General features: G+C 42.3%; 1 protein-coding gene across 3 annotated transcripts in view; it reads left to right on the forward strand.

Moving 5' to 3' along the window:
* Positions 1–639: 639 nt before the first annotated feature.
* The window catches only part of LOC128572943 (zinc finger protein 678-like), a 37,790-nt gene continuing 10,789 nt past the window's right edge, over positions 640–27,640 (forward strand). The window contains exons 1-3 of one of the 3 annotated variants that reach the window (XM_053573097.1): positions 640–1,274; positions 6,885–7,084; positions 13,100–13,151. In XM_053573097.1, the coding sequence (XP_053429072.1) occupies positions 1,146–1,274; positions 6,885–7,084; positions 13,100–13,127 (357 nt within the window). In that variant the 5' untranslated portion in view covers positions 640–1,145 and the 3' untranslated portion in view covers positions 13,128–13,151. Of the gene's footprint in view, positions 1,275–6,884; positions 7,085–13,099; positions 13,152–18,578; positions 18,675–27,640 lie in introns of those variants that run through there. The other 2 variants (XR_008376278.1, XM_053573096.1) reach the window with 2 other exon arrangements.

Raw genomic sequence — 27,640 nt, forward strand, 5'->3', positions numbered from 1 at the left:
ACTCCTATTTAAATAGCAGGTGCCCAAACCTCACACCGACTAAACCCTCAGTAAATAGAGTTTCATTCCTTTTGTAGAAATTTGTTACACACTTACTGTCTGGCAAGCATGGTGGCCCTTGAAGATCAAGAAAAATAAGTCATGATCCCGGGCGGCGCCTGTGGCTCAGTGAGTGGGGCGCCGGCCCCATATGCCGAGGGTGGTGGGTTCAAGCCCAGCCCCGGCCAAACTGCAACAAAAAAATAGCCGGGCGCTGTGGTGGGCGCCTGTGGTCCCAGCTACTCGGGAGGCTGAGGCAAGAGAATCGCGTAAACCCAGGAGTTGGAGGTTGCTGTGAGCCGTGTGACGCCACGGCGCTCTACCCGAGGGCGGTGCAGTGAGACTCTGTCTCTACAAAAAAAAAAAAAAATAAGTCATGATCCCTGCCCTTAAATTAAAAAAAAAGTGCCCTGGGGAAGAAACTATTAACATTCCTGCCTCTTCCAGCCTCTTGTTGCATGGCATTCCTGTCACTCAAAGTCAGAGAGGTGGCCTGTTAGGCCCTATCCAATCAGGGATGCTCTGATATAAACTGTCCAATCAGATGCACCAGAAGAAGCCAGAAAGAAGAAGGCGGCACCGGGGATTCTGAGGCGTTTGTCTCTTGAGCTGGGCTCTGAGCTGCGGCCTCCTTTTCAGCTATTTCATCTCCTGGATATCCTGAAAGGACCAAGTTAACTCCATTTTGTTAAAACTAACCCCATTTTGTTTCATAGCCTTCAATTTGCAGCTGCATACCAAAGGTGATAGGTAACCTGCTTGCATACCAAAGGTGATAGGCAACCTGCTTCCTTCCCCACCCCTGGCTCCAGTATGTCTGCCCCGATTGGTAACGGCACCCACCCTCGACCCCAGTAGTAGTAAATCCTTCCCCAGGCTAATTAGCCCGTAGGAAACATTGTCCAGTTCCCTAAGCTCCTATCAGCTCTCCAGCAGTTCCCCCAACTCCCCCTCCCTTTTTCCTTTCTGTATCCTTAAAACTGCTCTTCCCTCTGCAGTCGGGGCTTCTCTGCTCTCCTGCTGCATCAGGAACGAAGAAACCCAAGCCCAAGCTTGTGAATAAACTACCTCTTGCTTTTGCATTGGACTTGGTCTTTGGGTGATTTATGAGGGGTACCCCGCGTCCTGAGCACAACTATCCCAAGTGTCTGTGCAGCAGCCTCTGTCACCCTGTGACCTGCAGGTACTGGGAGATCTGTAGGGAGGACACCAGGACCTCCAGGAGCTGGGAAATGGTGAGTACAGGAGACTGGGTGTCCTGAGAGGAGGCGGGACATGGTTGGAGCCAAAAGTGGCTGTGGCGGTACTGGGCAATTTCCCTTCAGTTTTAGAGTCGTAAGACTAAAGTTTGCCACTTGCAACCCTTGGCCCACGTACCCCACTTGGCAAAAGGAGGAATGGGGCAGGAAGATGGGACCCTGTTGTTCCAAGTGTTTCTGAAGCTGTTACTTGCACACAGCTCATAGCTTTTTGAGCAACTGTGTGTCTGCAGCGCCCGGCATCCCTCCCTCGTGGTGACTTTAGAAGGGTCCTCAGGTAAGAATCCCAACTGAGCTTGTGGGGTTTGTTCATGAGAGGGGCCCCTCAGTCCCTCCATTTTTTTGTTAAATAAACTGAGGTCCCCAGCCAGTGGCTCACTCTGTTGTGGAACCTGAAGTGTCTCGGTTACCTGTAGTTATAGTTAAACACGGGGACAGAAAGTTGATGTGTAAAAAGACTTTATTATGGGACAGGTTAGTAATTCTGGAGAACAGCGACAGTAATTTTTTAAATGCGGTTTTTTTCTATGTAACGGATTTTAATAATTTATATAGGGATAATTTTGCAAGTATATTAGAAATATACTTATGTGATTAACAACATGTAGGCAAGTTAAATACATATGACAATTTAAAACTAATCAAAAAATCATCATCAATAAAACATCATTAGACATGCTATTGTTCTATAGTGCCTAATTGATTCCTCGGGTTTTTTTTTCAAAATTATTATCATTATTCCCTATTTCTGGTTTGGCCTGTTTGACTGACTTACTCTTCCTATGTTTGAAAGTGAGTTCTCAGTTCAGAAATAACTAAGAAATGTTGTGGGGGTGTCTGTGTCTACCACATTCTCTACTTTTATTTATTTTATTTTCACATCTATGAAATTGACTTCAAATGAAAATAATTTTAAATTTGTTACGGTTAGTTAAATTGACATGCAGGCTGTGCTGGTTAATTTTGTTTTTGAAATTTGTTAAACAAGGCTGAGCGCTGTGGCTTAGGCCTGTAATTCTAGCACTCTGGGAGGCAGAGGCAGGTGGATTGCCTGAGCTCATCAGTTTGAGACCAACCTGAGCCAGAGGGACACCTAATCTCTAAAGAAAAAGAAAAAAAAAAAAAAAAGCCCAGCGTTGTAGCCAGCACCGGTAATCCCAGCTACTTTGGAGTCCGAGGCAAGAGAATCACTTAAGCACAAGAGTTTGAGGTTGTTGTGAGCTGTGATGCCGGGCACTCTACAGATGGTGACAAAGTGAGACTGTCTAAAATAAAATAAACAAAAAAGAAATCTGTGAAACAGCGGGCACATATGAATGGTATACATTGTATTTTTACCATATTAAAGCTTATAATATATAACATAAGAATAACTATAAAGGTACAGACTTAGGTAATGTTGGGTAATTATGACAATTGTTTAGAAGTATTGGATATTCTGAAAAATCTTGTTTGTTGTTTATTTTGACTATGTCTTTTATACATCTTAACTTGTTTTTAATGAGTTGGGAACTCTCCTAGCACAATAAAGTGAGACTCTGTCTATAAAAAAAAAGAAAGAAAAGAAAAAGGTACTTTCTGAGTTGAATTCAAACTATTATTGACCATATACACTAACACAGACCAATATTTTAAAATATTTGAAAATACATATGAACATTATCCTCACAAAATTAACCACCATTTCAGATTTGACAATGTTTCCTATACATTTTCAATAAAACAGTTAAGCCTAATATGTCTTTCTCAGATTTTCAGTGGTCTTGATATATCCAAAAGACCGAATTTAGAGTTTTTATTTTGGAAGGTTTGTCATATATCAAAGGTTTAAAACATTTATTTGTTCAAGCAAGATTACAAGCCAAAAGATTCTAAAGGAAATACATAGTCAACTAGATCACATGTAAATTCCTTCACAATGTCCTTTTATGAGCTTTATTTAACCTGCACAGACAATCTACGAACATAAACCTTCTGGATTGTCCTGCCTATCACTTTCTGATATAACTATTCTGTTTCAGGACAAAATTTACCACACAATATCCTTTTCTTACACAATGCCATTTTCCTTTCAGTCTAATGTCTTCCACTTTCAAAAACACACTTTTCAAAAAACAGCATCACAGTTTTCTATGAAGTAAATTATTGGCTTGGGTAGACTGATAATTAGAAGGTTTAAAAGGCAAGAATCAAAGACTCGGTTTCCCAAACAATTTAAATAACCAAATTATTACATTTTACAAATGAGAGACATTTTGCAAAGCATAGCAATTATATAGGGTTTTCCCAATCAGGGCTGGACAGAGAACCCCATTTTTCTGGCTCAGGTGAGTTCAGAAGTCAGACTCGCAGGTAGGCACAAACACGGCACACACTGCAGAGGACTCCCTATGAGCTCTAGCAAGGTCATAAACAAAGCAGTTTTTGATGAATCCACTCTGAGTATAGAGCACACACCCTGATCCCCTCCCTGCAAAGACCTAATAACCGCCCAATGGGAGGGACAGCATTCATTTATTTGTTAAAATGCTCATTCAGCTCATAAGGGTATATTTTCCATCTACTAGGCACTGGCCAAATATCTCTTAGGGCCAATTATTTACCCCTAGGCAAAGGATCCATGCAGGAGACCTCCGACATGGGCCTACTCCCTCTGGTGCTCTCCACTTCCTCTGCATGCCCCTTCCTCCACAAAATCCTATTTTATGACTGATCTTTGGCCTGTGGGCTCCATTCTCAAATCCCTGATATCAGGGACTCACTGAATAAAGACATTCCAGTAACAAAACCACAACACAGTTATCCTTTCTGATGTCTTTTCATTTACCCATAAGTCTCACATGGTCACGTGGCTGCCAAGGACTAGGCCTGTGCCTGAGATGAAAAGCAGGAAACCTGGAACTTCCAGTTTCTCTTAGAATAGCCAGTGGATGATGTTGAAGCAGGGAAAAGGGGGCCACTAACACAATCATTTTGCCCTGTGAAGGGGAGGTGATAAACCCCACCTATTGTTACCTGTCTCTGTCAGTCTCCAAGTGCTTGCATGCACACAATTCCAATCCTTTTCCTAACCTGGGCATCCTTGATTTCCCACTTGAACTGCCACTTACTGATAGGAGGTGGAATCAATACTCCTGTAGGCCCTGTTAGGGGGGTTCCAACCCCACCGTCCGAGTTCATCCCAGTTATACCATATCCACACACTCTAAACACCTTTCACCAGACCTGCCAGCAATCTATTGCCCCAGGGGTTGATCGGACCCCAGCTTCCACCCAAATGGTGGGGATCTGGTAACTATCCTACCTTGTCTTAGATGTCTCTAAGTGCAGGTACCAGTTCCTGTATGCCAGTTTCTCCCATTGTTTGATTCCTTGAAGACCTGCTGAATTGGTCCTTTCTCTGCCCCGTAGCATGCACACATGGATGCCCAATGGAGAGAAAGAGCACCCAAACACCACGTTTATAAGAGGAAAGGCTTTATTTCACCTGGTTGAGGAGGCTCACAAGAATTCAAAATGGCCATGCTCCCCAACTTGCTCTGTCTTCTCCTTTTCATCCCCAGTCAAAACCTTCGTACCCATGGTTTCTTTCTTTTTCTTTAGTTTGAATAAAGCAGGAGAAGCTGTTTCTGACAGGACAGGACTACAGGATTTCACTGAAGTGGAAATATCCAGGTTCCAGAGATTTAAATTTCTGTAAATTCCTAAGACCTGAGTCACCATGGGGAGGACCCCTGAGTGCATCCTTGTGGTCTCCTTGATAAGATCTCTGTTCTAGACCTCACCCTTTCTGGTATAGTCTCTCAGCACAGCAAATTGCAAGCTGTCCCAAATAATGAAGGTACAAAGATCCTGCTGCCAGTTTTCAATCACCCTTCTTGAGTAGTTATAGTCTGTGGTGTGCCAAAATATACTGGCTACAGTTAGTATATATAGGGAAAAAGGACAATTGTAGGTAAATGTACCATTTATTTTTTCCAGTTAAATTGACTTTATTCCACTTGGGTGAGGGTTGGGTAGGATTTCCAACCGGGAAGAAATTTCCATGTGGGTAATAGTGATGGGAGGGGATTAAAGGTCAGGAATTTGGGTGTTGTGACATTCCCTTTCCCGGGTTGGACATCTTTAGGAAAGGTGGGTGTTGGGTCATTCAACATTTCCAGGTGATACATTCCTGGGTAGGGTAGGAGGTTGAGCTAGTCACTTTTTTTTTTTTTTTGAGACCCAGTCTGGCTTTGTTATCAGGTAGAGTGCCATGGTTTCACATCTCACAGCAATTTCAAAGTCTTGGGCTCAAGTGATTCTCTTGCCTCAGCCTCCAAGCAGCTAGGATGTGAGGCGCATGCCATAACGACCAACTATTGTTCAGAGACAAGGTCTCACTCTGGCTTAGGCTGTTCTCCAAACTGTGAGCTCAGTCAGTCTACCTGCCTCAGCCTCTGAAGTGCTGGGATTATAGTCGTGATCCACTAGAACTGGCTATACATACTTTTCTTTACACAAAATTTACAAAATATTTACAGATTATTAGATTGTTAGAAAGTGTTGGGCAGAAGGGACTCTGTGTGGTGTTTGCTCTCTCTAGCTGAGTACAGAAACAGAAACAGCAGCAATAGGGGGAATTGTTAAAGAAGCCACTTCCTAGACTCATTCAAAATCTGCAAATTTTTAACCAAAGTCAAGATTGACTTTTCTATCCTGAAATGTCAAAGTCCCAACGCAAGAGTTGGTGAAAGAACAAGCAGTTTATTTAAGAGCAATGTGAGGAGATGGCTGACTAATTTTGCAAAGAGCACCTCATGTTCCTGGGCTGACAGAAGGTGGTGGAAAGAGAAAGGAGCTTGGGAAATCATGTCTCATTGAAATGGTTTCTTGCCATCTGGCAGTCTGGCTGACATCAGCTGGACCAAAATAGAAATGGGGGTTAACTGCTCACTATTTTCTTTCATTGGGAGTTGTGCAATGTTGATGCTATAGTGAATGGCTCAAAACCCTTCCTACAATTTATTCTTTCATGAGGCAGAGTCTAACTTAGTCACCATCCATAAATTAATGTGGCATCATCCGTCACAGCAATCTCAAACTCCTAGGCTAAAGTTATCCGCTTGCCTCATCCTCTCAAGTTGCTGTGACTACAGGCACCTGCCATAATGCCCAGCAATTAGGAGACAGTGTCTCAGTCTTGTTCAGACTGATCTGGTACTCCTGAGCTCAGACAAGCCACCTGCCTTAGGCCCACAAGAGTGCTGGGACTACAGGCTTGAATCATCTGGCTGGCCTTTCTGAAATTCTTAAGGTGTCGGAAGCCATATAAGGCACAGCTTGGCCTTACTTCCTCTTTAAGTAAAAAACAGTTTCACCTTTTCCCAGTAACTTTACCTGGCAACTAGACAAAAAATCACCTTATGCCCCATCTTACTTACTCTAGCCAATCCCCAGTTAACAACTCCTCTGAACCTCCCAACAAGACACACCCTCCTTCCCTGTAATGCTTATAAGGCACAGGTTTTTCAATAAAGTTTAAGACTTGATCAGAAAACTGTCTTGTCTCCCTTTCTCACGCCCCTTGTTTGTTTTTTCCTTTAGGTGGTTCCTGCATCCCCCATTGCTGTCCTGTGGGTCGGGACATCCTGGTGCCCAACGTGGGGCGATCGGGACCACCTGGAGGAGAACGCTTGCCTATGGAAGCCCCGGCCGGGCACCCTTTGGAGCTGCAGCGAGGACCGCATGTATTCCCCATTCAGATCGCCTCGGTTCACCCGCCGTGAGATGAATCGGAAGATAAGGTAGGCAAACGATAAGTTACAAGATTTCAAACATTTCACCCCTTCATGTTGGCTGTTATTATTGGCTCTCCCAGATATAATCCACTCACCAAGCTCACAGCGCCAAAGCGGGGAAGGACGAGAGGTACCCGTTTCGGCAGTGAGAACTCCAAAACACTTGGACTAGTTTTTCTGCCTAACACTCTCTAACAAACTCTGAGCTCCCTACGTCTTATACGGTCGTCAACCTCAAGGGCACTCCCAGGGATGCTGCCTCCCAAAGGCTAAGCCTGAGGGCAGTAGGCAGCTGTCCTGCCTGAGAAAGTCCAAGCAGGAGGATTATACCTGCCGACCTATGACACGCGAGCAGAGATCGTAAGGCACAGGGAGAGTGGTCACAGAGAAACTTAAGTTCCAAGTCGACTGGAGACTTGCGTGAACCGAGATCCTGAGAGAGCCATTCAGCCAACATAATGGGGAATTCGCTTAGTACACATGAAATGTTCCTTGATGGACTCAAGGGATCACTCAGAGTGCGAGGAGTAAGGGTTAAAAGAAAGGACCTTAAAGAATTTTTTAATTTTCTTCATGAAACCTGCCCCTGGTTCCCTTTAGAGGGAACAATCAGCCAAAAACGCTGGGAACGAGTAGGAGATGCCTTGCAGGACTTTAACCACACCTTTGGTCCTGACAAAGTCCCAGTTACAGCCTTTTCCTACTGGAATTCAATTCACGACATGTTAAAAGTTCATTCACTAGATCCTGACATTCGAGATGTCATCAAAGTAGGAGAAGAAGTCCTTAAAGAGGCTTCTCGCCCTCCTTCCACCTGCCCCTCTGTCATGGTAGAAATTCCTGACAACCCCCAGTTTCTCCTAAACCCCCGAACAGCCCTGACAACGCTCTTAAAACTCCAAATGTTACCAACCCTTTCCCTCAAAAACCTTCATCTCCCAAACTCTACCCATCGCTAATTTCTAATAATCAAATACATCATTTAAACCCTGAGGAAGAAGAATCCCTAGAAATTCAAGCTGTCCATTACCATAATAACCCCTGGGGCCTTAAGCCCCTGTCATCAATTAACCCCCCCCATAACCCACACTCTTACAACCGCAACACCTCAGTTATTCCAAAACCTCCCTTTATACCCAATAATCTCCCAATTGACCCCATCCGACAAGCGAAAACAACACTAACTCAAGAAGTCTCCTCCCTCAAAGAAATATTACAAACCAAGCGTGAGCACCTTCACCTTATTAAAGAAATTCAGGCCCTTGAAACTGAACTTTTTAAACTAAACCCCAACCTCACTGCCAATAATCCATCTCCCTCACCACCACAAAAAATAGGGAGAAAAAAAAGGGCCAAAGACAACCCCCCTGTTCTTACATTTCCAGTCACCCGTAGCCAAAGTTCTAACCCTGCCGTAGCAGAATCTGAAGACAATGAGATTGAGGAAGACCCTTCTAATGAAAATGAAACCTTCCCTGACTCCATAAAACCTGATCCTGATATTTCAGACATGGAGGATTTAGACACTGACTAAAAGAATCTTGTTAAAGGACAAAAATACCGCCGCCTAAACCTTAAAAATTTAAAAGACCTAAAAACGGCAGTTACCAATTATGGCCCCACTGCCCCTTATACACTTACCATCCTTGAGAGTCTTAGTGACCGATGGCTAACACCCAACGATTGGCTCTCCCGGGCACGAGCCACATTATCAGGAGGTGACTATGTCCTTTGGCGGACTGACTTTGTAGAAAATTGTTGAGAAACCGCTCAGCACAATAGTGAAAGTAAAACCACACGCTCTTGGACCCGAGATAAACTACTCGGCCGGAGTCCCTATGAAACTAATGAAATCCAAGCAACATTTCCCCCTGGATTATTAGCCCAAATTCAGAATGCAGGCCTCAAAGCTTGGCGACGACTCCCTCCTAAAGGCTCAGCCACCACCTCCTTGGCTAAAGTTCGCCAAGGCCCTGATGAACCCTATAGTGACTTTGTCAGCCACCTCACTGATGCTGCTGAAAGATTATTAGGGGAAGCATAAACCGAGGGCACCTTCATTAAACATCTTGCTTATGAAAATGCAAATTTAACATGACAGGAAATCCTTAGACCCCATCGTTGTGGCAGTCTGTCCGACTACATAAAATTATGCTCAGGCATTGGCACTTCTCACACGCTTGGTCTAGCCATTGGGGCAGCCTTAAAAGACCTCACCTCAAATAACCTACAAAAAACCTGTTATAATTGTAAACAGCCAGGGCACTTCGCCCGTAACTGCCCTAATGAAAAACAATCAGCAGCTACCACCAATTCCCCGCCTAAATGTTCCCAGCCCCGAGCACCTCCCAAAACTCGTTGCCCACGTTGCAAGTGCGGCCTTCACTGGGCTAATGAATGCTACTCCAAAACTGATATCGAAGGTAAACTCCTTACCCCTTCGCGGGAAAACCCCAACCAGGGAAACTCCCTGAGGGGCCAGCCCCTGGCCCCAACTCAGGGACTGAACCAAGGGGCCACCAGGTTCATCCCTCAAGCCCAGGAAAACCAACAACAAATTCTCCCCGCTCAGATGTCAAATCTCTCCTCCACACCACCCCAGGTAGCACAGGATTGGACCTCTGTGCTGCCACCAATACAATATTAATTCCTGACCAAGGAATACAGCTCATACCCACAGAATCATATGGGCCCCTACCTCCTGAGACCTTCGGCCTCATCTTAGGCAGAGGAAGTATTACACTGGCCGGTCTCCACATCACTCCTGGAATTATTGATAATAATTATACAGGACAAATAACACTCTTAGCCTCAGCACCATCAGGACCTGTGTCCATCCCCAAAGGCAAAAAAATAGCCCAACTTATATTACTCCCCATAAATTCCTCCAATAAAAATAGTTCCTCCTTCCCCAGACTAAATGCTGCTCTCAGATCAGCTGATGCTTATTGGGCACAAGAAATAACCCCTGAAAGACCATTGTTAACTTTACATCTTGATGGCAAGCCTTTGCAGGCCTAGTAGATACAGGGGCTGATGCTACAGTAATTGCTGCCCAGAACTGGCCCTCTAGTTGGCCCTGTGAAGCCTCCATAACTCACCTTAAAGGTATTGGTCAATCCACCAACCCTAAACAAAGTTCCAAAATATTAACATGGAAAGACAAGAAGGTAAAACCGGACAAGTACAACCTTACATTGTTTCAGGGCTGCCCATCAATCTTTGGGGGCGAGACATCTTATCGCAGATGAAAATCATTATGTACAGTCCCAATGAAATCATCACTCATCAAATGCTTAAGCAGGGCTTCTTACCAGGGCAAGGATTAGGTAAAAACGGCCAAGAAATAAAACAACCCATTTCCCTAGTACAAAACAATAACCACTCGGGTTTAGGGAGTGAACATTTTCCATAATGGCCATTGACTTTCCTGTACCCCATGCTGACAAAATAAAATGGAAATCCGACGCACCAGTGTGGGTAGATCAATGGCCTCTAAGTAATGAAAAACTTACAGCGGCTACTCAGTTAGTACAGGAACAACTAGCAGCTGGCCACCTAGAACCTACTACTTCCCCCTGGAACACCCCCATATTTACAATAAAAAAGAAAACAGGATCCTGGAGACTTCTCCAAGATCTCAGAGAAATTAATAAAACCATGTATACCATGGGAGCCCTTCAACCAGGCCTGCCTTCCCCAGTTGCTATTCCAGCCAATTATTTCAAAATTATTATTGATCTTAAAGATTGTTTCTTCACCATTCCTTTACACCCTCAGGACAGGGAGCGTTTTGCCTTCATCCTCCCCGTCATCAAGTTCAAAGGGCCTATGCCCCGCTATCAATGGAAAGTACTCCCACAGGGAATGGCAAAAAGTCCCACCCTATGTCAAAAATTTGTTGCCCAAGCCATAGACCCCCTCCGACCACTATGGCCCTCTATGTATATCATTCACTATATGGATGATATTCTTCTAGCAGGACCTTCAGCCTCAAAAGTACTCAAATGCAGCCAAGAACTAACAAATCAACTCAACACCTTAGGACTCCAAATAGCTCCCAATAAAATACAACTCAAAGACCTCTATTATTATCTTGGATTCAAATTAAACTCAAATAAAATTACAACTCAAAAAGTCCAACTAAAAACTTCACACCTTCAAACCCTTAATGACTTCCAAAAATTCCTCGGCGATATTAACTGGTTAAGACCCTATCTAAAACTTACAACCTAGGAACTTAAGCCCCTTTTTAACACCCTACAGGGTGATTCTAATCCTCTCTCCCCACGCTCCCTCTCCCTGGAAGCAAAGAAAGCCCTTCGCTCCATTGAGAATGCCATTCAACAACAACAAATTACGTTCCTTTCCCACAATAAACCTTTCTGTCTTATTATATGCCCTACACCTCACACACCAACAGGCGTTTTATGGCAAGACAATCCCCTTCTTTGGATTCACCTACCCTCTGCTCCCTCCTGGGTACTTACCCCCTACCCTTCATTAGTCACAAAAATCATACGACAAGGGAGAGACAAAAGCTTACAATACTTCGGAAGAGATCCCAATCAACTTATTCTTCCATATACTAAGGAACAATTAAATTGGCTTGTTCAGCATGATGACGATTGGACCATTTCCCTCACTTCATTCCAAGGAACAATAGATAACCATTTCCCTCCCCACAAATTACTCCAATTTGCACGATTACATCCCTCCGTTATCCCCCAAATCACCTCAAAAACACCACTTAAACAAGCATTCTTAGTATTTACAGATGGCTCCTCCAATGGCACGGCTGCCTTTACTATCAATGATAAGGAACATTCCATTAAATCCCCTTTCAAATCTGCCCAACTTGTAGAACTTTTTGCAATCCTTCAAGTCTTTACAGAATTACCCAATCCTCCCTTTAATCTTTACACTGATAGTTCTTACCTAGCCTTCTCCATCCCTTTATTAGAAACTATTCCCTATATCAAACCTACCACTAATGCAATACCCCTATTCTGTCAACTACAAAAATTAATAAGAACCAGACAAACTCCTTTTTACATCGGACACTTAAAAGCACATACAGAACTACCAGGGCCCCATTCCCAGGGCAATGCCATCACTGACAAAAATACCCGACCCATATACCCCATCTTTGCAGACCCTATTACCAAAGCCCAACAAACTCATGCTACTCACCATCTTAATGCTCACACCCTCCGACTCCTATTCAAAATTTCCAGAGAAAAGCTCGACAAATTGTCAAGTCCTGTCCCGGATGTGTAACCTCATTACCGGTTCCTCACTTGGGAGTAAATCCCAGGGGTATACTCCCCAATGAAATTTGGCAAATGGATGTTACCCATCTCCCTGAATTTGGCACCCTTAAGTATGTCCATGTCACTATTGACACCTTCAGTGGATTCATCTTCGCCACTCTTCAAAGCGGTGAAGCCACAAAAAATGTCATAGCCCATATTCTCCAATGTCTTACTACCATGAATAAACCTCAAAAAATCAAAACTGACAACGGCCCCGGATACATTTCCAAAGCCTTTCAATCATTCTGCCATCAATTAGAAATCAAGCATATTACTGGGATTCCTTATAATCCACAAGGCCAAGGGATTGTTGAAAGAGCACATCAAACCTTAAAAACCACAATTAACAAACTTAAAACTACCTCCTTTTATCCCACCAAAGGCTCCCCTCGTAACCTCCTTAACCATGCTCTATTTGTCCTAAACTTCTTAAAATTAGATTACCATGGAAAGTCTGCAGCTGACAGACTCTGGCACCAAGAAACAAACACCCAATATGCCAAAGTCATGTGGAAAGATCCCTTTACTTTAAAATGGAATGGCCCTGACCCCATTCTCATTTGGGGTCGAGGACATGCCTGTATATATGATACCAAAGAAGATGGACCTTGTTGGCTCCCAGAATGATTAATCAAACCCATCAACCCATCAGTAACACTATCAGTTCCAGGGAAAATCCCTGAGAAAACTTTATCTTCCCCTACAGATGCGGCCCTGGAACACAATCTTCCTGAAGACAATACTTCTCAATAAACTCCTACCTACTAGAACAAAATCAATCGAAGCCATGGTTTTCTACACTGCCATAATATTCTTTACCTTATTAAAGGTAAACACTACCCTAGGTGGCATGGGGCCCCCAATTACCACAGAACAACTACTCCAAAAATTATATGGGGCACCTTGTGACTGTAAGGGAGGAACAACTACAATAATACCCACCTCCCATACTAGCCAAGTTGATTGCAGCGGCAAAACCGCCTATTTAACTTTCAGGTCACAGATAGGAGGAGGACATAAGCAAAACTGGCAGTGTGTTAATGCACCCAAAATAATACTCCCAGTTCAAAATGAACCAGGACCTTGTCCCACGGAGTGCGAAATAACCGATCAAATGCACTCTATGTGCTACAATAGTGTCCAGCAGTGCACCCACACAAACGGCAACACATGTCTATCAGCCATTTCACAAAGAACTTATTCTGGCTCCTTTGGAGATGAGCTTGATTCTACTCATAACCTGGGACACTCCAAATATGCCCAAGCCTCCTGCTTAGGCACTATTGGCAAAAATGTTTGCTGGCCACTAAAACCACCAATTCACACATCTGATGGCGGTGGGCCATCAGATAGGATAAGAGAAGATGCGGTTCAAAAACAAATTGAAAAAATAATTAAAGAAAAATATACTCCCCTACAATACCACCCCTTAGCTTTACCTAAATCTCTAGACATAGATCTCGACATCCAAACCTCTGATATTTTAGAAGCCACTTTCAAAGCTTTAAATAATTCCAACCCAACCCTCGCGGAAAACTGCTGGCTATGTCTAACTCTTGGCATACCTATGCCCCTAGCCCTACTAACAAACACCTCCACTTCACATCTAAACAACTCACATCTAAACTGTAGTGACAGTCTACCTTTTAGAGTCCAACCTATAGAATTTACACAAACCCCTTGTATATATACAAACCTCCCCGGAACAATAATTATGATGTAGACTTAGGAAGCATCACCTTCACAAACTGCTCCTCCATTTCTAACAACACCTCACACCAGTGCCCCCCTCCCGGACATGTTTTTGTATGTGGAGGAAATTCGGCCTACACGGCCCTACCAGGTAACTGGACAGGCTATTGCATAACCGCCCAACTACTCCCTGATATCTCTATTATACTAGGAGATCAACCTGTTCCTCTCCCCAGTCTTGATTATATAGCTGGACATCCACGCTCTAAAAGAGCTATTCAACTTATCCCACTAATAGCAGGACTAGGCATCACTACAGCAGTAGCCACAGGAGTTACTGGAACAGGAATATCTGTACATTCCTACCACAAACTGTCTCGTCAACTAATAGAGGATGTCTCAGCTCTTTCTGAAACAATTCACGATCTTCAAGATCAAATAGACTCCCTAGCAGAGGTAGTCCTACAAATTCGTAGAGGCTTAGATCTCCTTACGGCAGAGCAGGGAGGTATCTGTTTGGCTTTACAGGAAAAATGCTGTTTCTATGCCAACAAGTCAGGCATTGTTCGAGACAAGATAAAAACCCTGCAAGACCAGCTCGAAGAAAGAAGAAAGGAACTTCGTGATAACCCCCTTTGGACAGGACTCAATGGACTTCTCCCTTATCTCCTCCCACTCCTAGGCCCCCGTTAGGTCTTCTATTAGTCCTTTCCTTTGGCCCCTGGCTATTCAAAAAGGTCACCACCTTCATTAAACAACAAATAGACTCTGCACTAGCAAAACCAATTCAAATTCACTACCATCGCCTAGCTTTGTCTGACCAGGAATCCGACTATTCCTTATCTCATGGCTTCCCCTCATAATGAGGGCAGTGTATAGATCAGAAGTACACTTACCCATTCCTAATAAAAGGAAAAAGGTATGGGCACCAAGATGAGTGCACAGCAAGGCATTGCAAGAGAAGGTCCCACAATCCTTCGACCTCCCGATCCCAAGGAGAAGTCAAATGAAGGATCAGACCCCCTCTGATTTTTCTCTGAGAGCAAACCTGGCTTGCATAGAGGTTGGTATCAAAAATTTCACTTACCTCTCCTCTCCAAAAGATACTGCAAATAACAAATGTGGATCTGGGAAATCCACGAGAGGAGCCAGGTCACTACTCCCTCTCTCGGTTAATGCCCATCTCCTTAAAACAAAAAGGGAGGAGATGTCGGAAGCCATATAAGGCACAGCTCGGCCTTACTTCCTCTTTAAGTAAAAAATAGTTTCACCTTTTCCCGGTAACTTTACCCGGCAACTAGTCAACCAATCACCTTATGCCCCATCTTACTTACTCTAGCCAATCCCCTGTTAACAACTCCTCTGAACCTCCCAACAAGACACACCCTCCTTCCCCGTAATGCTTATAAGGCACAGGTTTTTCAATAAAGTTTGAGACTTGATCAGAAAACTGTCTTGTCTCCCTTTCTCACGCCCCTTATTTGTTTTTCTCCTTTAAGTGGTTCCTGCATCCCCCGTTGCTGTCCCGCGGGTCGGGACATTAAGGAAGGAAATAAATAGGTATTGTGAAATAAAACTGATCATTTGTAACTGCTGCTATTATTGAATGAGACACTTATAGGGGGCATACTGAGAAATACCTCGTATGCATACTAAATCCTGGGAGGCCATGCTTAGCTACATGTTTCTCAGCCCAGGCTTCCAGGTAGGATTCCATGGCCAGTTTGAAGAAATACCATCATCTGTGATTCTGCCTGCCAACAGATTCTATTAGTGTGGCTGGTGTCATCCATGTGCACCTCCTCCCCTTCCCCGCCACCCCAGTGATGCTAAAGGAAAGCCAATGTCAAGCATGAGTGTTTCCAGATTCATTTAAGACAGTCGAGTTTATTTATTTTTTTCTATAGCAGAAATTTCTGGCAGGAGAGGGCACTGGAGGCCAAGAAATTAGAAACTCACACTTTGGTTTTTATATGGAAACTCCTTCTTCCTGACTCTCTCCCATGATAAAGAATAAGAAAGGGTAAATTTTTTTTCTGTACTTTGAGGTCCCTGTGCCTGTGGATGTGGTGAGAGCAGGTGAAGAGTTTGTGCTGATACCTTTAAAGGCATATTGTCAAGGTGTAGGAGTAATGTGTCCAGATAATCTCACCTGAGAAGGACATCAGGGAAGGAAGAGAAACAGAAAGAAGTGATTGCTTCTGGGATAACTGTGTCCAAGGCGCAGGGCTGTGCCCATTTTTTCTCCTGCAATATCATGTTCTGAAACTTTGCAAACCTTTAGGTCTCTACTTGTGATGTTCCTGCCGAATGATTTTGTTTTAAATATTCTTTTCCCCTTTTCTTTTAATAGTCACGAGACTCCAAAACTCCTTCTCCTCTATATATGGCAGAGTCTTCTTTCCATTCTCTCTGCATCCAGCTGTCCATATGCCCTAAAGTATTCTCACTTTACTTTGTTTTCCACAATAGTGAAAATGTTCCATTTCTCTCTGCTGAAAATGGGAAAATGTGGATGCTCAAGATTTTCATTGTGGATGAGGTTGGGTCATTGAATTGCAGCAATGAAGGGAAATATGTACTATTTAGCCTCCATGTGGAAGCTCCACCAGTTCTATGTAAAGTAAGATGACATTCATGCACTTATACAGAAGATGGCATTAAGTGCTTAAGGTAATTCAAAGTTCTCAAGAAGAGAATAATTAGAAAAGAGTTGCTTTCTGGGATGGTAAAGAAAGCTATTTAAAGACACAATTAGAGATTAGAAGACATGCCAGATATCTGTAACTGGAACTTTGCCAAAACTAGGTTTTTCTCAACCAGTTTTTATCACATTATGATTGACTTTTTCTGGCCAATATTATCACAGCAGTAATGTTGGGTTTACACGTGTAAATCAGCACCTGATACTAATTTGTTCTGTAACAGTTGATGTTAATTTTATTCACTCAGTTATGGTGCTCTTGGACACCTATTCCATTGTAGGGTTCAGTATATCTTCTGTATTGTTAATAAGTACTTGGGGAGAGTATGAACTAATGTGAGCAAATCAAAACATTTATTGAGGATACACCCCTTTTTTCTTAAATTCTCCTCCATATACCTTTCTTTTTTTACCAGTTCAAGCATTAACTGGGATAAATCCAGTGTCTGCAGTTCACTTCATGTTTGACAAAATATCATCATGGGACTGAAGCATTGTCATTCCTGAGCTGGTTGGAAATGTAGAAATGAAATCTTCACCCCACATCATCTGAATAACAATCTGCATTTTTTCAATAGCTCAAGTTCTTTCTTATACACATTAAAACTTTAGAGTTACCATTTATCTCACCTTGACACTGTCATACAAAAACACACACACAGATTATAACATATGGTGTAAAGAAGCACAAAATTCTGCATTGCTGGTATTGGTGGCCTTTTATTTCTACTGTGTCAACCAAAAGTGTACAATCTGTACACTGGTTTTGTGGATGCCATTCCATCCCCTGTCTTCAGTGTTAGGTAACACATGAGGGAATATAGCTCTGCTATAGTTGTTAGGTAGTTGCATTTACTCTTATAAGACAGCAAGAGTTCCCTTCACTCACTTAACTAAAAGTGAAATTCATGGTTTGATGCCTGTGCACAGTGTTTAAGGCGCCAGTCACATATACCCAGGCTGATGGATTCAAACTTGGCCCAGGCTAGGTGAATGATAATGACAACGTGGAAGATGCCTGTAGTTCAAGCTAGGAAGCTGAGGCAAGAAAATCGCTTAAGCCCAAGAGTTTAAGGTTGCTGTGAGCTGTGACACCATAGCACCTTACCCCTGGTTACAGCTTGAAACTCTGTATCAAAAAAAAAAAAAGTGAAATTCTATATGACCATGTTTTCTTTTCAGGGAGTGTTGACATTCAAGGGTGTGTCTATTGAATTCTCTATGGATGAGTGGGCCTGCCTGGACCCTGCTCAGCAGCATTTGTATCGGGAAGTCATATTAGAGACCTACAGAAACCTGGTCTTCCTGAGTAAGGACAACTTATATACACAGTTCTACGTCTACACTAAACGATTCATATTCTCTCTTTGTAGAAGACTTTTATTCAGTTAATACATTGACTATCAGGTTCTTGTTTATATGGAAAACTGTAGGATATCTTGGTATAGAAAAGAAAAGTTGTTGTTGTTTTATTTTGGCATTAATCTTACCTTTTTTGAGCTGATTTATATCCTTCACAGATTAATGAAAATTTCAGAAATTTCATGGCCTAGATTGTTACTCATACCTTTAAGTCTGATTTCTTGCACCAAATTTCATTTCAGTAGTTTTGGTATTGGAGGAGTTAGGATTGTTCCAACTTTAAATACTTTTTAAAGATTCTGAAGTTTCTGCAAGAAAATCTGTTTGGGATTATTATTTCAGGATCTTCTAAAACGTCCTTTTCTCTATTTCAGCAAGGCATTAGATTGCCAATTGAAGAATCTCCAATTTTTTCCTAATAAAACAGGTTTTGCTGTCTCTAAGCCAGACCTCATCACCTGTCTCGAGCAAAGCAAAGAACCCTGGAAGGTGAAGACACAGCCGACACTAGTCAAGCACCCAGGTAGGTTGGAGGGAGTGGAGCAGGTAACACTGGTCAGAGGTCCAAGTTCTAGGAGGAAACCACACACTACAGTGTGATTAGGAAAGCTCAGCTGAATCAGAAATTATTTCTGAGAAGCTTGGGTTTCTTTCTCTTGTTCTTACATCAAGGCATCTCTCTTATTGTTTTTATTATTTTTTAATTTTTATTTTCTTATTGATAAAGACTCTCACTGTCTTCCCTCACACTACAGTGCCATGACATCAGCCCAGCTCAGAGCAACCTTACACTACTAGTGTCAAGTGATTGTTCTATCTCAGTTCCCAAATAGCCGGGACTACAGGTTTTTCCACATTGTCTGGCTAATGGTTTTTTATTTTTTATTTTTTAGTACAGGGGAGTTCTCATACTTATTCAGGCTAGTCTTGAACTTGTGAGCCAAAGCAGTCCTCCCTCCGCAGCTTCCCAGAGTGCTAGGCATATAGTTGTGAGCCACTATGCCTGTTCTTGGTTTTAATTTCCAGAAGGACTTTACTTTTCCCTGATAGTCCTTCTAGGTTACAATGAGAATGAAAGAACTTCCTATGGCTTACATGTGAGTGGAGGATGTGAGTGCTCTTCCATTGCTTTTTTTTTGTAGAGACAAAGTCTCACTTTATGGCCCTTGGTAGAGTGCCATGGCGTCACACAGCTCACAGCAACCTTCAACGACTACAGGCGCCCGCCACAACGCCCAACTATTTTTTGGTTGCAGTTCAGTCGGGGCCGGTTTGAACCCACCACCCTCGGTATATGAGGCCGGCGCCTTACCGACTGAGCCACAGGCGCCGCCGTCTTCCATTGCTTTTAAGGACATGAAATATGTGTGTGTGTTTTAGTATATCTGAGTTTGTTTTTAGTATTCTTTAGGTTGGGTGTGGTGGCTCACATCTCTTCTCCTAGCTCTCTGGGACTCAGGATGGGACTATTGCTTGAGCTCATGAGTGAGAGACCAACCTAAACAAGATTGACACCCCATCTCTACTAAAAAGAGAAAAAATATCCAGGCATTGTAGTGGCTGTGTGTTGTCCCACCTACTGGGGGCTGGTGGTGGGGATGAGGCTGGAGAATTGCTTGAACCCAGGAATTTGAGGTTGCTATCAGTTAGGCTGATTTTATGACACTGTAGCCTGAACAACAGAATGAGACTATGTCTCAATAAAAGTTTTTCTTTCTTGTCTTTTTTTTTTTTTTTTGAGACAGAGTCTCAAGCTGTCTCCCTGGGTAGTGTGCCATGGCGTCACAGCTCACGTCAATGTGAAACCCTTGGGCTTAAGCAATTCTCTTGCCTCAGCCTCACGACTACCTAGGACTACAGGTACCCACAATAACGTCCAGCTATTTTTTTGTTGCAGTTGTCATTGTTGTATTTGCTGGCCCGGGCCATGTTTGAACCTGCCGAAACTACCCACTGAGCTTTGGGCGCCGCCAAGGTTTCTTTTTCTTTAGCATCATATCCAAAATATGTGAGTGAGGTGGTGATGTTAGTATTTGTTTCAGAAATCCCAGAAACACCACAAATAGGTTTTGTATGTTTTATGCTTTCTAATTTTTTATGCAATGAAGATTTCAAATAAGTTTCTGAAGAAATTATAATCATTTTAGCAGAACACTAAGAATCTTCCCAAATGTAAGAAAGTCTAATGTTCTTTTCTTTTTTTTATGAGACAGAGCCTCAAGCTCTCCTCCTGGGTAGAGTGCCATGGCATTACAACTCACAGCAAACAAACTTCTGGGGTTAAGCGATTCTCTTGCCTCAGCCTCCCTAGTAGCAGAGACCACAGATGCCTCCCGCAATGCCCAGCTATTTTTTTGGTTGCAGTTATCATTGTTGTTTGGTAGGCCCAGGCTGGATCCAAACCCTCCAGCTCTGGTGTATGTGGCTGGCACCTTAGCTACTTGAGCCACAGGCCCTGAGCCAAGTCTAATGTTCTTTAGTGTCAAAATTCTGTTTTTGTATGGACTGAAAAATAATTTAATTCGTATGTGCAGTTATTTGCCAACCATTTTTTTGGAGCCAGAGTCTCAAGCTGTCACCCTGGTTATAGTGCAGTGGTGTCATAGCTCACAGCAGGCTCCACCTCAGGCTCAAGCGATGCTCTTGCCTCAGTTTTTCTGTTTTTAGTAGAGATAGGATTTTGCTTTTGCTCAGTCTGGTCTCAAACTTGTGAGTTCAAGCAATCCACCCACCTCGGCCTCCCACAGTGCTAGGATTATAGGCTTGATCCACAGCGCCCGGCCCACAGCGCCCGGCCTTTGCCAACCTTTTAGTATGGTTAAAGGTATCTACTCCCTACAATTCATTTTTGGGGTTTTCTTTCTGAGAAAACGTAATGTGTTATGGCATTATAGCTCACAACCTTAAACACTTCAGTTCAAGGGATCTCCTTGGCTCAGCCTCCTGAGTATTTGGGAACAGGCACCCTTTACTACATTTGGATTGTTTTGCAATTTTTAGTAGAGTTGGTGTCTTCCTCTTGCTCAAGAGTGGTCCTGAGCTCTTGAGCTCAAGCATTCTATTTGCCTTGGCCTCCCTGGGGGTTAGGATTAGAGGTATGATTCCCCACATCCGATGCCTACATTTCTGTTTTTGTTTTTCTTTGAGACAGAGTCTCAAGATATCACCCTGAGTAGAGTGCCATGGAATCACAACTCACAGCAACCTCCAATTGCTAGTCTTAAGTGATTCTCTTGCCTCAGCCTCCTAAGTAGTTGGGACTACAGGCACTTGCCACAACTCCTGGCTATTTTTTGGTTGTAGTTGTCATTGTTCTTTGGCAGGCCCAGTCTGGATTCAAACCCTCCAGGTCTGGTGTATGTGGCTGGCACCTTAGACGCTTGAGGTACAGGCAAAGAGCCTACATATCTTTATAATTATGTCATTCAGTAGTTTAGAGTATTCCTGCGGATAAATTTGTGTCTCTGTTATTGCAATATAATTATTATTTTATAACTGTCTCTGGATTAAGATATGCTTATTCATATACACACAGAGAGAAATTCAGGCAGCAGAACCTCTGCAAGTTGACCACTCAAGGGACTTTAACAAACTTGTCAAGATACAGAGGTGATTAACATAAGGAACCAGACCTGCTGTACCAGTACACACATGTGGCGCATATCTGCTTTATGAAAATCAGGTCAGGTTGAGGAGATGGTCAATGTAGGGAGATGGCTCACTATTAAGGTTCTAATGTGTGTGTGTGTATACATATATAATATTTGTGTGTGTGTATATATATGCGTATATGGATACACACACAAATATTGTGTATATATACACAAACAAATACATAGACACACACAAATATAGTCCATACATATATATGAATACTCAAGTAGTATGTATATGTACACACACACAAATGCTTATATATACAAACACACACAAATAGTACAGATATATATACCCACACACAAATAACATAAACACACACACAAAGTGTCAAGGTCTGCAGGCCTGTCTCCGTGGTCATGAACAAACATTTCCCTCCAGGTCTCTGGATGGGTAGCACCACTCCCACATCATGGCTGGGAGAAGTTGGAAAGGCCCACATTGTCCCTTCTGAATTCTCAGTGGGACAAAGGAGGCCATTCTTCAGTCAGTAAACCAGACCAGGGATCCTCTAGTTTGCTAAGTGAAGGAGGGTCGGGCTTCTCTGAGTGACCCTTCTTAAGGGCATTAGAAGGATTTCACAACCTCCTCCCTGGATTCTAAAGCTCTCATAACATCACTTATTGTGAGATGGCGACTCATTGGATTGCCTAGGCTGGTGTCAAACTGTTGGACTGAAGTGATCCTCTCACCTCAGCCTCTATGTAGGTGAGATGACAGGTGTGAGTCTGTGTGCTGGGCTGTCACTGAAGCACCTTTCCCTATAGATGGCTCCCTTGGGAAGAATACATGAAGACGGGACTTCTACTGTCTTGCTGGTTTTACTGTCTCTGTTTTCACATTCTATTTTATTCTGTGTTCAGTTTTCTGTAATTTTATATTTAAATATTCAGAACTATATGTTAGAATTTCAACTTATGTGGCAAGTAATTTAGAGAATGAGTAGAGATTCCAGATTTATTGAAAGACTCACTTGGCTTGGCACCTGTACCACAGTGGATTCAGCGCCAGCCACATGCACTGAGGTTGGTGGGTTGTAGCCCGGCCCGGGTCAGCTAAACAACAGTAACAACTGTAACAGGAAAATGGCCGGGCATCCTTGTGGCACCTTAGTCATAGCTACGTGGGAGGCTGAGGCAAGAGTTTCATTTGGTCCCAGGAGTTTGAGGTTGCTGTGAGCTGTGGCGCCACAGCACTCTACCGAGGGCATCATAGAACAACTTTCTCTCAAAAAAAGTAAATAAAAGAAAAATAAGACTCGTCACCTGCGTTCAAGCAACTACAGTGCCAGCCACATACACCAGACCTGGTGGGTTCGAATGCAGCCCAGGCTTGCCAAACAACAATGATAACTACAACCAAAAAAGGAAAAAGAAAAAGAAAATAGCCAGGCATTGTGGCTAGTGCCTGTAGTCCCAGCTACTTGGGAGGCTCAGGCAAAAGAATCGCTTAAGCCCAGGAATTGGAGCTTCTGTGAGCTGTGATACAACAGCACTCTACCAAGGGGAACAGCTTCATGCTCTGTCTCAAAGAAAAAAAATAAATAATAATAATAATAAATAAATAAATTTCTTGAAAATTTATTTCAAAGAAACTTTATTTTTCAATATGAACTTGAAATTTCTAGTTTACCCTGGGCAAACAGAAATCAGCAGGATTGTCATCACTTTCCTCAACTTATATCTAAATGATATCTTAATTTTGCCCATGCTTATTTAAAATAGTATGATTTATCATATTTTATAAAGTTAATATTTTTATTTATGTATAAATATTTTTTAATTGCTTCTAAAGGGTAAGTTAAACATTTTAAGTTTTTGTAAAAATAAGAATGTATTAATAACACAATAAAATTATCTTTGTTTTCAAATGTTTATAACATTTTCTGATAAATATCTCATATTAATAAATCATACATTTCCATGAATTTTTTTTGAAAAAATGGTACATAAAATATTCAGTATCCTGCTCTCATCCAACAAAATGTTAACTAATATTAACAAAAATTACCATGGCTCAGTGCCTTTTGTTCAATGGTTAGGGTGCTGGGGGTTGGTGGGTTCCAACCTGCCCTGGGTCTGCTAGACAACAATGACATCTACTATGACAATAACAAAATTAATAGGCCAGCATTGTGGCAGGTGCCTGTAGTCCCAGCCACTTGGGAAGCTGAGGCAAGAAAATTGCTTAAGCCTATGAATTTGAGGTTGCTGTGAGCTGTGACATGGCATTGTACTAAGGGTGACAAAAGTGAAACTTTTTTCACACACACGAAAAATACCTGCTTTGGTTCAGTCCACAGTCATAATGGAACATTGTAGTTATCTAGAAAAGAGACCTTTTGTGTGAGATGGAGCCGAACTCTGTTGCTAGCGGTAGAATGCTGTGAACCCATCATCCCTGCTTAGAACAACTTCCAGTAATCCTGCTTCAGCCTTCCAAACTCCTGGCTATACTACCATTCTTTTTGTAGAGATGGTCTCACTGTTGCTTAGCCTGGTCTTGAACTCCTGTGGTCCAGCTATTCTCCCGCCTCATCCTCCTAAAATGCTAGGATTGGATGTGTGAGTGACTGTCCCAGCCACTTGTTGGCTTTTATGAATAATGCTGTGATGAATGTGAGTGAGGATGTGTATCTTCCCGGATCTGCAGTGTGTAGTTAGGATATATACCCAGATGAGAGTTTGCTGGATGCAATCATAGTATTATTTATTTATTTATTTATTTATTTATTTATTTATTTATTTTAGAGACAGAGTTTCACTCCCCTTGGTAGAGTGTTGTGGAGTCACAGCTCACAGTAATCTCCAACTCTTGGGCTTAAGTAATTATTTTGCCTCAGCCTCCCAAGTAGCTGGGACTACAGGCCCCCGCCACAATGCCAGGCTGTTTTTTTGTTGTAGTTGTCATTGTTGTTTGGCAGGCGCTGGCCATGGTTGAACCCACCAGTCCCGGTGGACGTGGCCGGTGCCCCAGCCACCAACCTAAAGGCGCATAGCCAAATAATAACTTTAAATTTTAGTTTTCTGAGAAACCTTCAAACATTTTAATAGAGTCTGCAACATTTTTCTTCATCAACTTTGCTAAAAGTTTCTAATTTCTTTGTATTCTTGACACACTTTTTTAGGGTTCACTGTATGATATAACAGTGAACATTTCATTGTGGTTTTGCTTCACATTTCCCTAAGAATTAGTACTTTAGGCATCCTTTGAAATGCTTGTTGGCCATTTATAGTTCTTTGAAAAGAGTTAGTGAGCTCCTGCTATCTATATAGTTCTGCCAACTAGAATGTTAGGATTACTGACATGAGCCACTGCTTCAGGCCTGTTTTTCATTTTTCTTTTTTTCTTTAGAGAGAGAGTCTCACTTTTTGGCCCTCGGTAGAGTGCTGTGGTGTCACAGCTTACAGCAACCTCCAACTCCTGGGCTAAGGCAATTCTCTTGCCTCAGCCTCTGAAGTAGCTGAGAGTACAGGTGCCCACCGCCACAATGTCTGGCTATTTTTTGTTGCAGTTTGGATGGGGCCTGGTTCAAACCCACCACCCTCAGTATATGGGACTAGTGCCCTACTCACTGAACCACAAGTGCCGCCCCTCTTTTTAAATTTTTAAAGTACATCACATCACCTCAGTCAATTTTGTTTCTACTTTTAACCTATACATAATGTACCAAAATTTGCCAGACATACATGGATAAGGAAAATGGAAAATTGTAGCTAAACATCCCATTATTTACAAAATATTCCTTACAAGATTTTGCATCATATTTTTCTGTGTGAAAATAAAGAGATTCAAAATTTAATATCACTTTTTTATGTCTGAGTCACTTCATCATACTTTGTTTATTATAATTTTGCATGGCATTATTCAACTCTGTATACTTTAAGACATTAAGAACAAAAGTGAAATATAAATCGACCACATGTCTAGTGGGAATTTCATTTTATTTCTTTTGGTTTGCCTATATGTTTCTTATATTTGGTGTAGGAATAGTACATTTTCTATGGGTTGGTGGCCAATGGTTATTTTATCCTGTAGGTGAATATATATGAAAACTCTTTTTTTTTTTATTTTTATTTATTTATTTTTGCAATTTTTGGCCGGGGCTGGGTTTGAACCCACCATCTCCGGCATATGGAGCTGGTTCCCTTCTCCTTTGAGCCACAGGCACCACCCAATGAAAAGTCTTCTTGTGGGTGGGGGGAACAGAGTCTCACTTTGTCACCCTCAGTAGAGTTGCGTGGTATTATGGGTCACAGCAACCTCAAACACTTGGGTTCAAATGATTCCTTTCCCTGAGCCTCCCCTCTCGCTGGGGCTACAGGTATCCACTACAATTCCCATCTATTTTTTTTGAAGACGGGTTTTGCTCTGGCTTAGACTGGTCTTGAACTCCTGAGCTCAGGCAGTGTACCTGCCTCACTCTTCCAGAGGTGCTAGGATTGTAGCCATGAACCACTGCCTCCAGCCTACTAAAACTGTCTTCAGTTTAACTCATATTTACTGGCGAATAGATATTATGTTTGTGTGGATTATTTGTGTAATTTAAAGATAATTTTTGAAAGGACATTTCATTTAACATAAAGTTAACATTTATCTTTATTAGAGATGTTAGAAGATTTCTTCTAAAAGATTACTTTCTTTTAGAAGTTGAGTAATACTCTGTCATTTTTTTTTTTAATAGAAGCCACAAAAACATGTATTTTATAATGCTTTAATTGGTCTTGTTTTCCAACCTGCTGGTTAAGGCCTGAGTTTCAGAAATCCTACCTTCCTTACCAAATGGGAAAGATCCCGTTTGGCTATACATAATATATATCCACATAACAGACTAATCTTCTTCCAAAATAATGTAATAAATACATCATTCATGTGTATATATACACACACACATACAACATATCCTACTGAACCAGCCTCTCTCAAATAGGGAAGGATTTTGGAATTTTCAAGTTTTCCCACCACTGATACACATATTAACACCTCACATAGAAAAAATGATTCTGCAACAGAAATCAAAATAGTTAATGAGTGGCATTATTACAAGTCTCTAGTTTATTTGTATTGCTTCCCCAAATCACATCTTTACTAAGGCTTACTGTGGCTCTTCAGACACTTGAGACTATGTCATTTCATCTTGCCTAAATGACCCACAGTATAGTAGACATTGTACAGAGCAAAGAAAAGGCAATTTTAACAATTCGGTTAAAGACTTCTAAATCATGAAACTCAACATGGATATTTCCAGCTGCTTCAAATGCTTGGAATGTTTTCTGTATGTTTATCCCCTGTACTGCTCTGGTTAGTTTTCTCTGCCTCCTCCCCCACCAGGCCATAAGCATGTGACTGTCTATTCCTGTGGACACACCAGGGCATTGAGGGGAAAGTGACAGTCTCTGCTTTTAAGGCCCTCATACCAACCAGAATGCAAGCAAGGGAAAGGTCAGTATATATTCCATGTGAGTTGAAAGAGATGACAAAACATGGCATCTATGGAGACTCAGGAGGGGGTTTTTTAGGTGGAGAGGCTGCGAGGCAGGAACAACAAGTCCAGTTTGGCTAGCACAAGGTTATTTAGGGGAAGCTATCTGTGAGGCAAAATTCTTGACTTCCAAAAAGAAAAGATTCCTTACTCTGGTGGGTAAGACTAGGGGGTAAGGGAATGGAACCACCAAAGACTTTGTGCAGAGAACGAAATGGAGCTGTGCTATGGAATAACTGTGCAGTGTTGGGTAGCACAGATGACAGGAAATGGTCTCAAGCTTAAAAAGCTTGACTCACCAAGCCCAGTGACACTGCAAGTACTTCCTATAGAAACAAAATTCTTAGCCC

The sequence above is a fragment of the Nycticebus coucang genome, chromosome 20, assembly GCF_027406575.1.
Source record: "Nycticebus coucang isolate mNycCou1 chromosome 20, mNycCou1.pri, whole genome shotgun sequence".
Classification (NCBI taxonomy): Eukaryota; Metazoa; Chordata; class Mammalia; order Primates; family Lorisidae; genus Nycticebus; species Nycticebus coucang.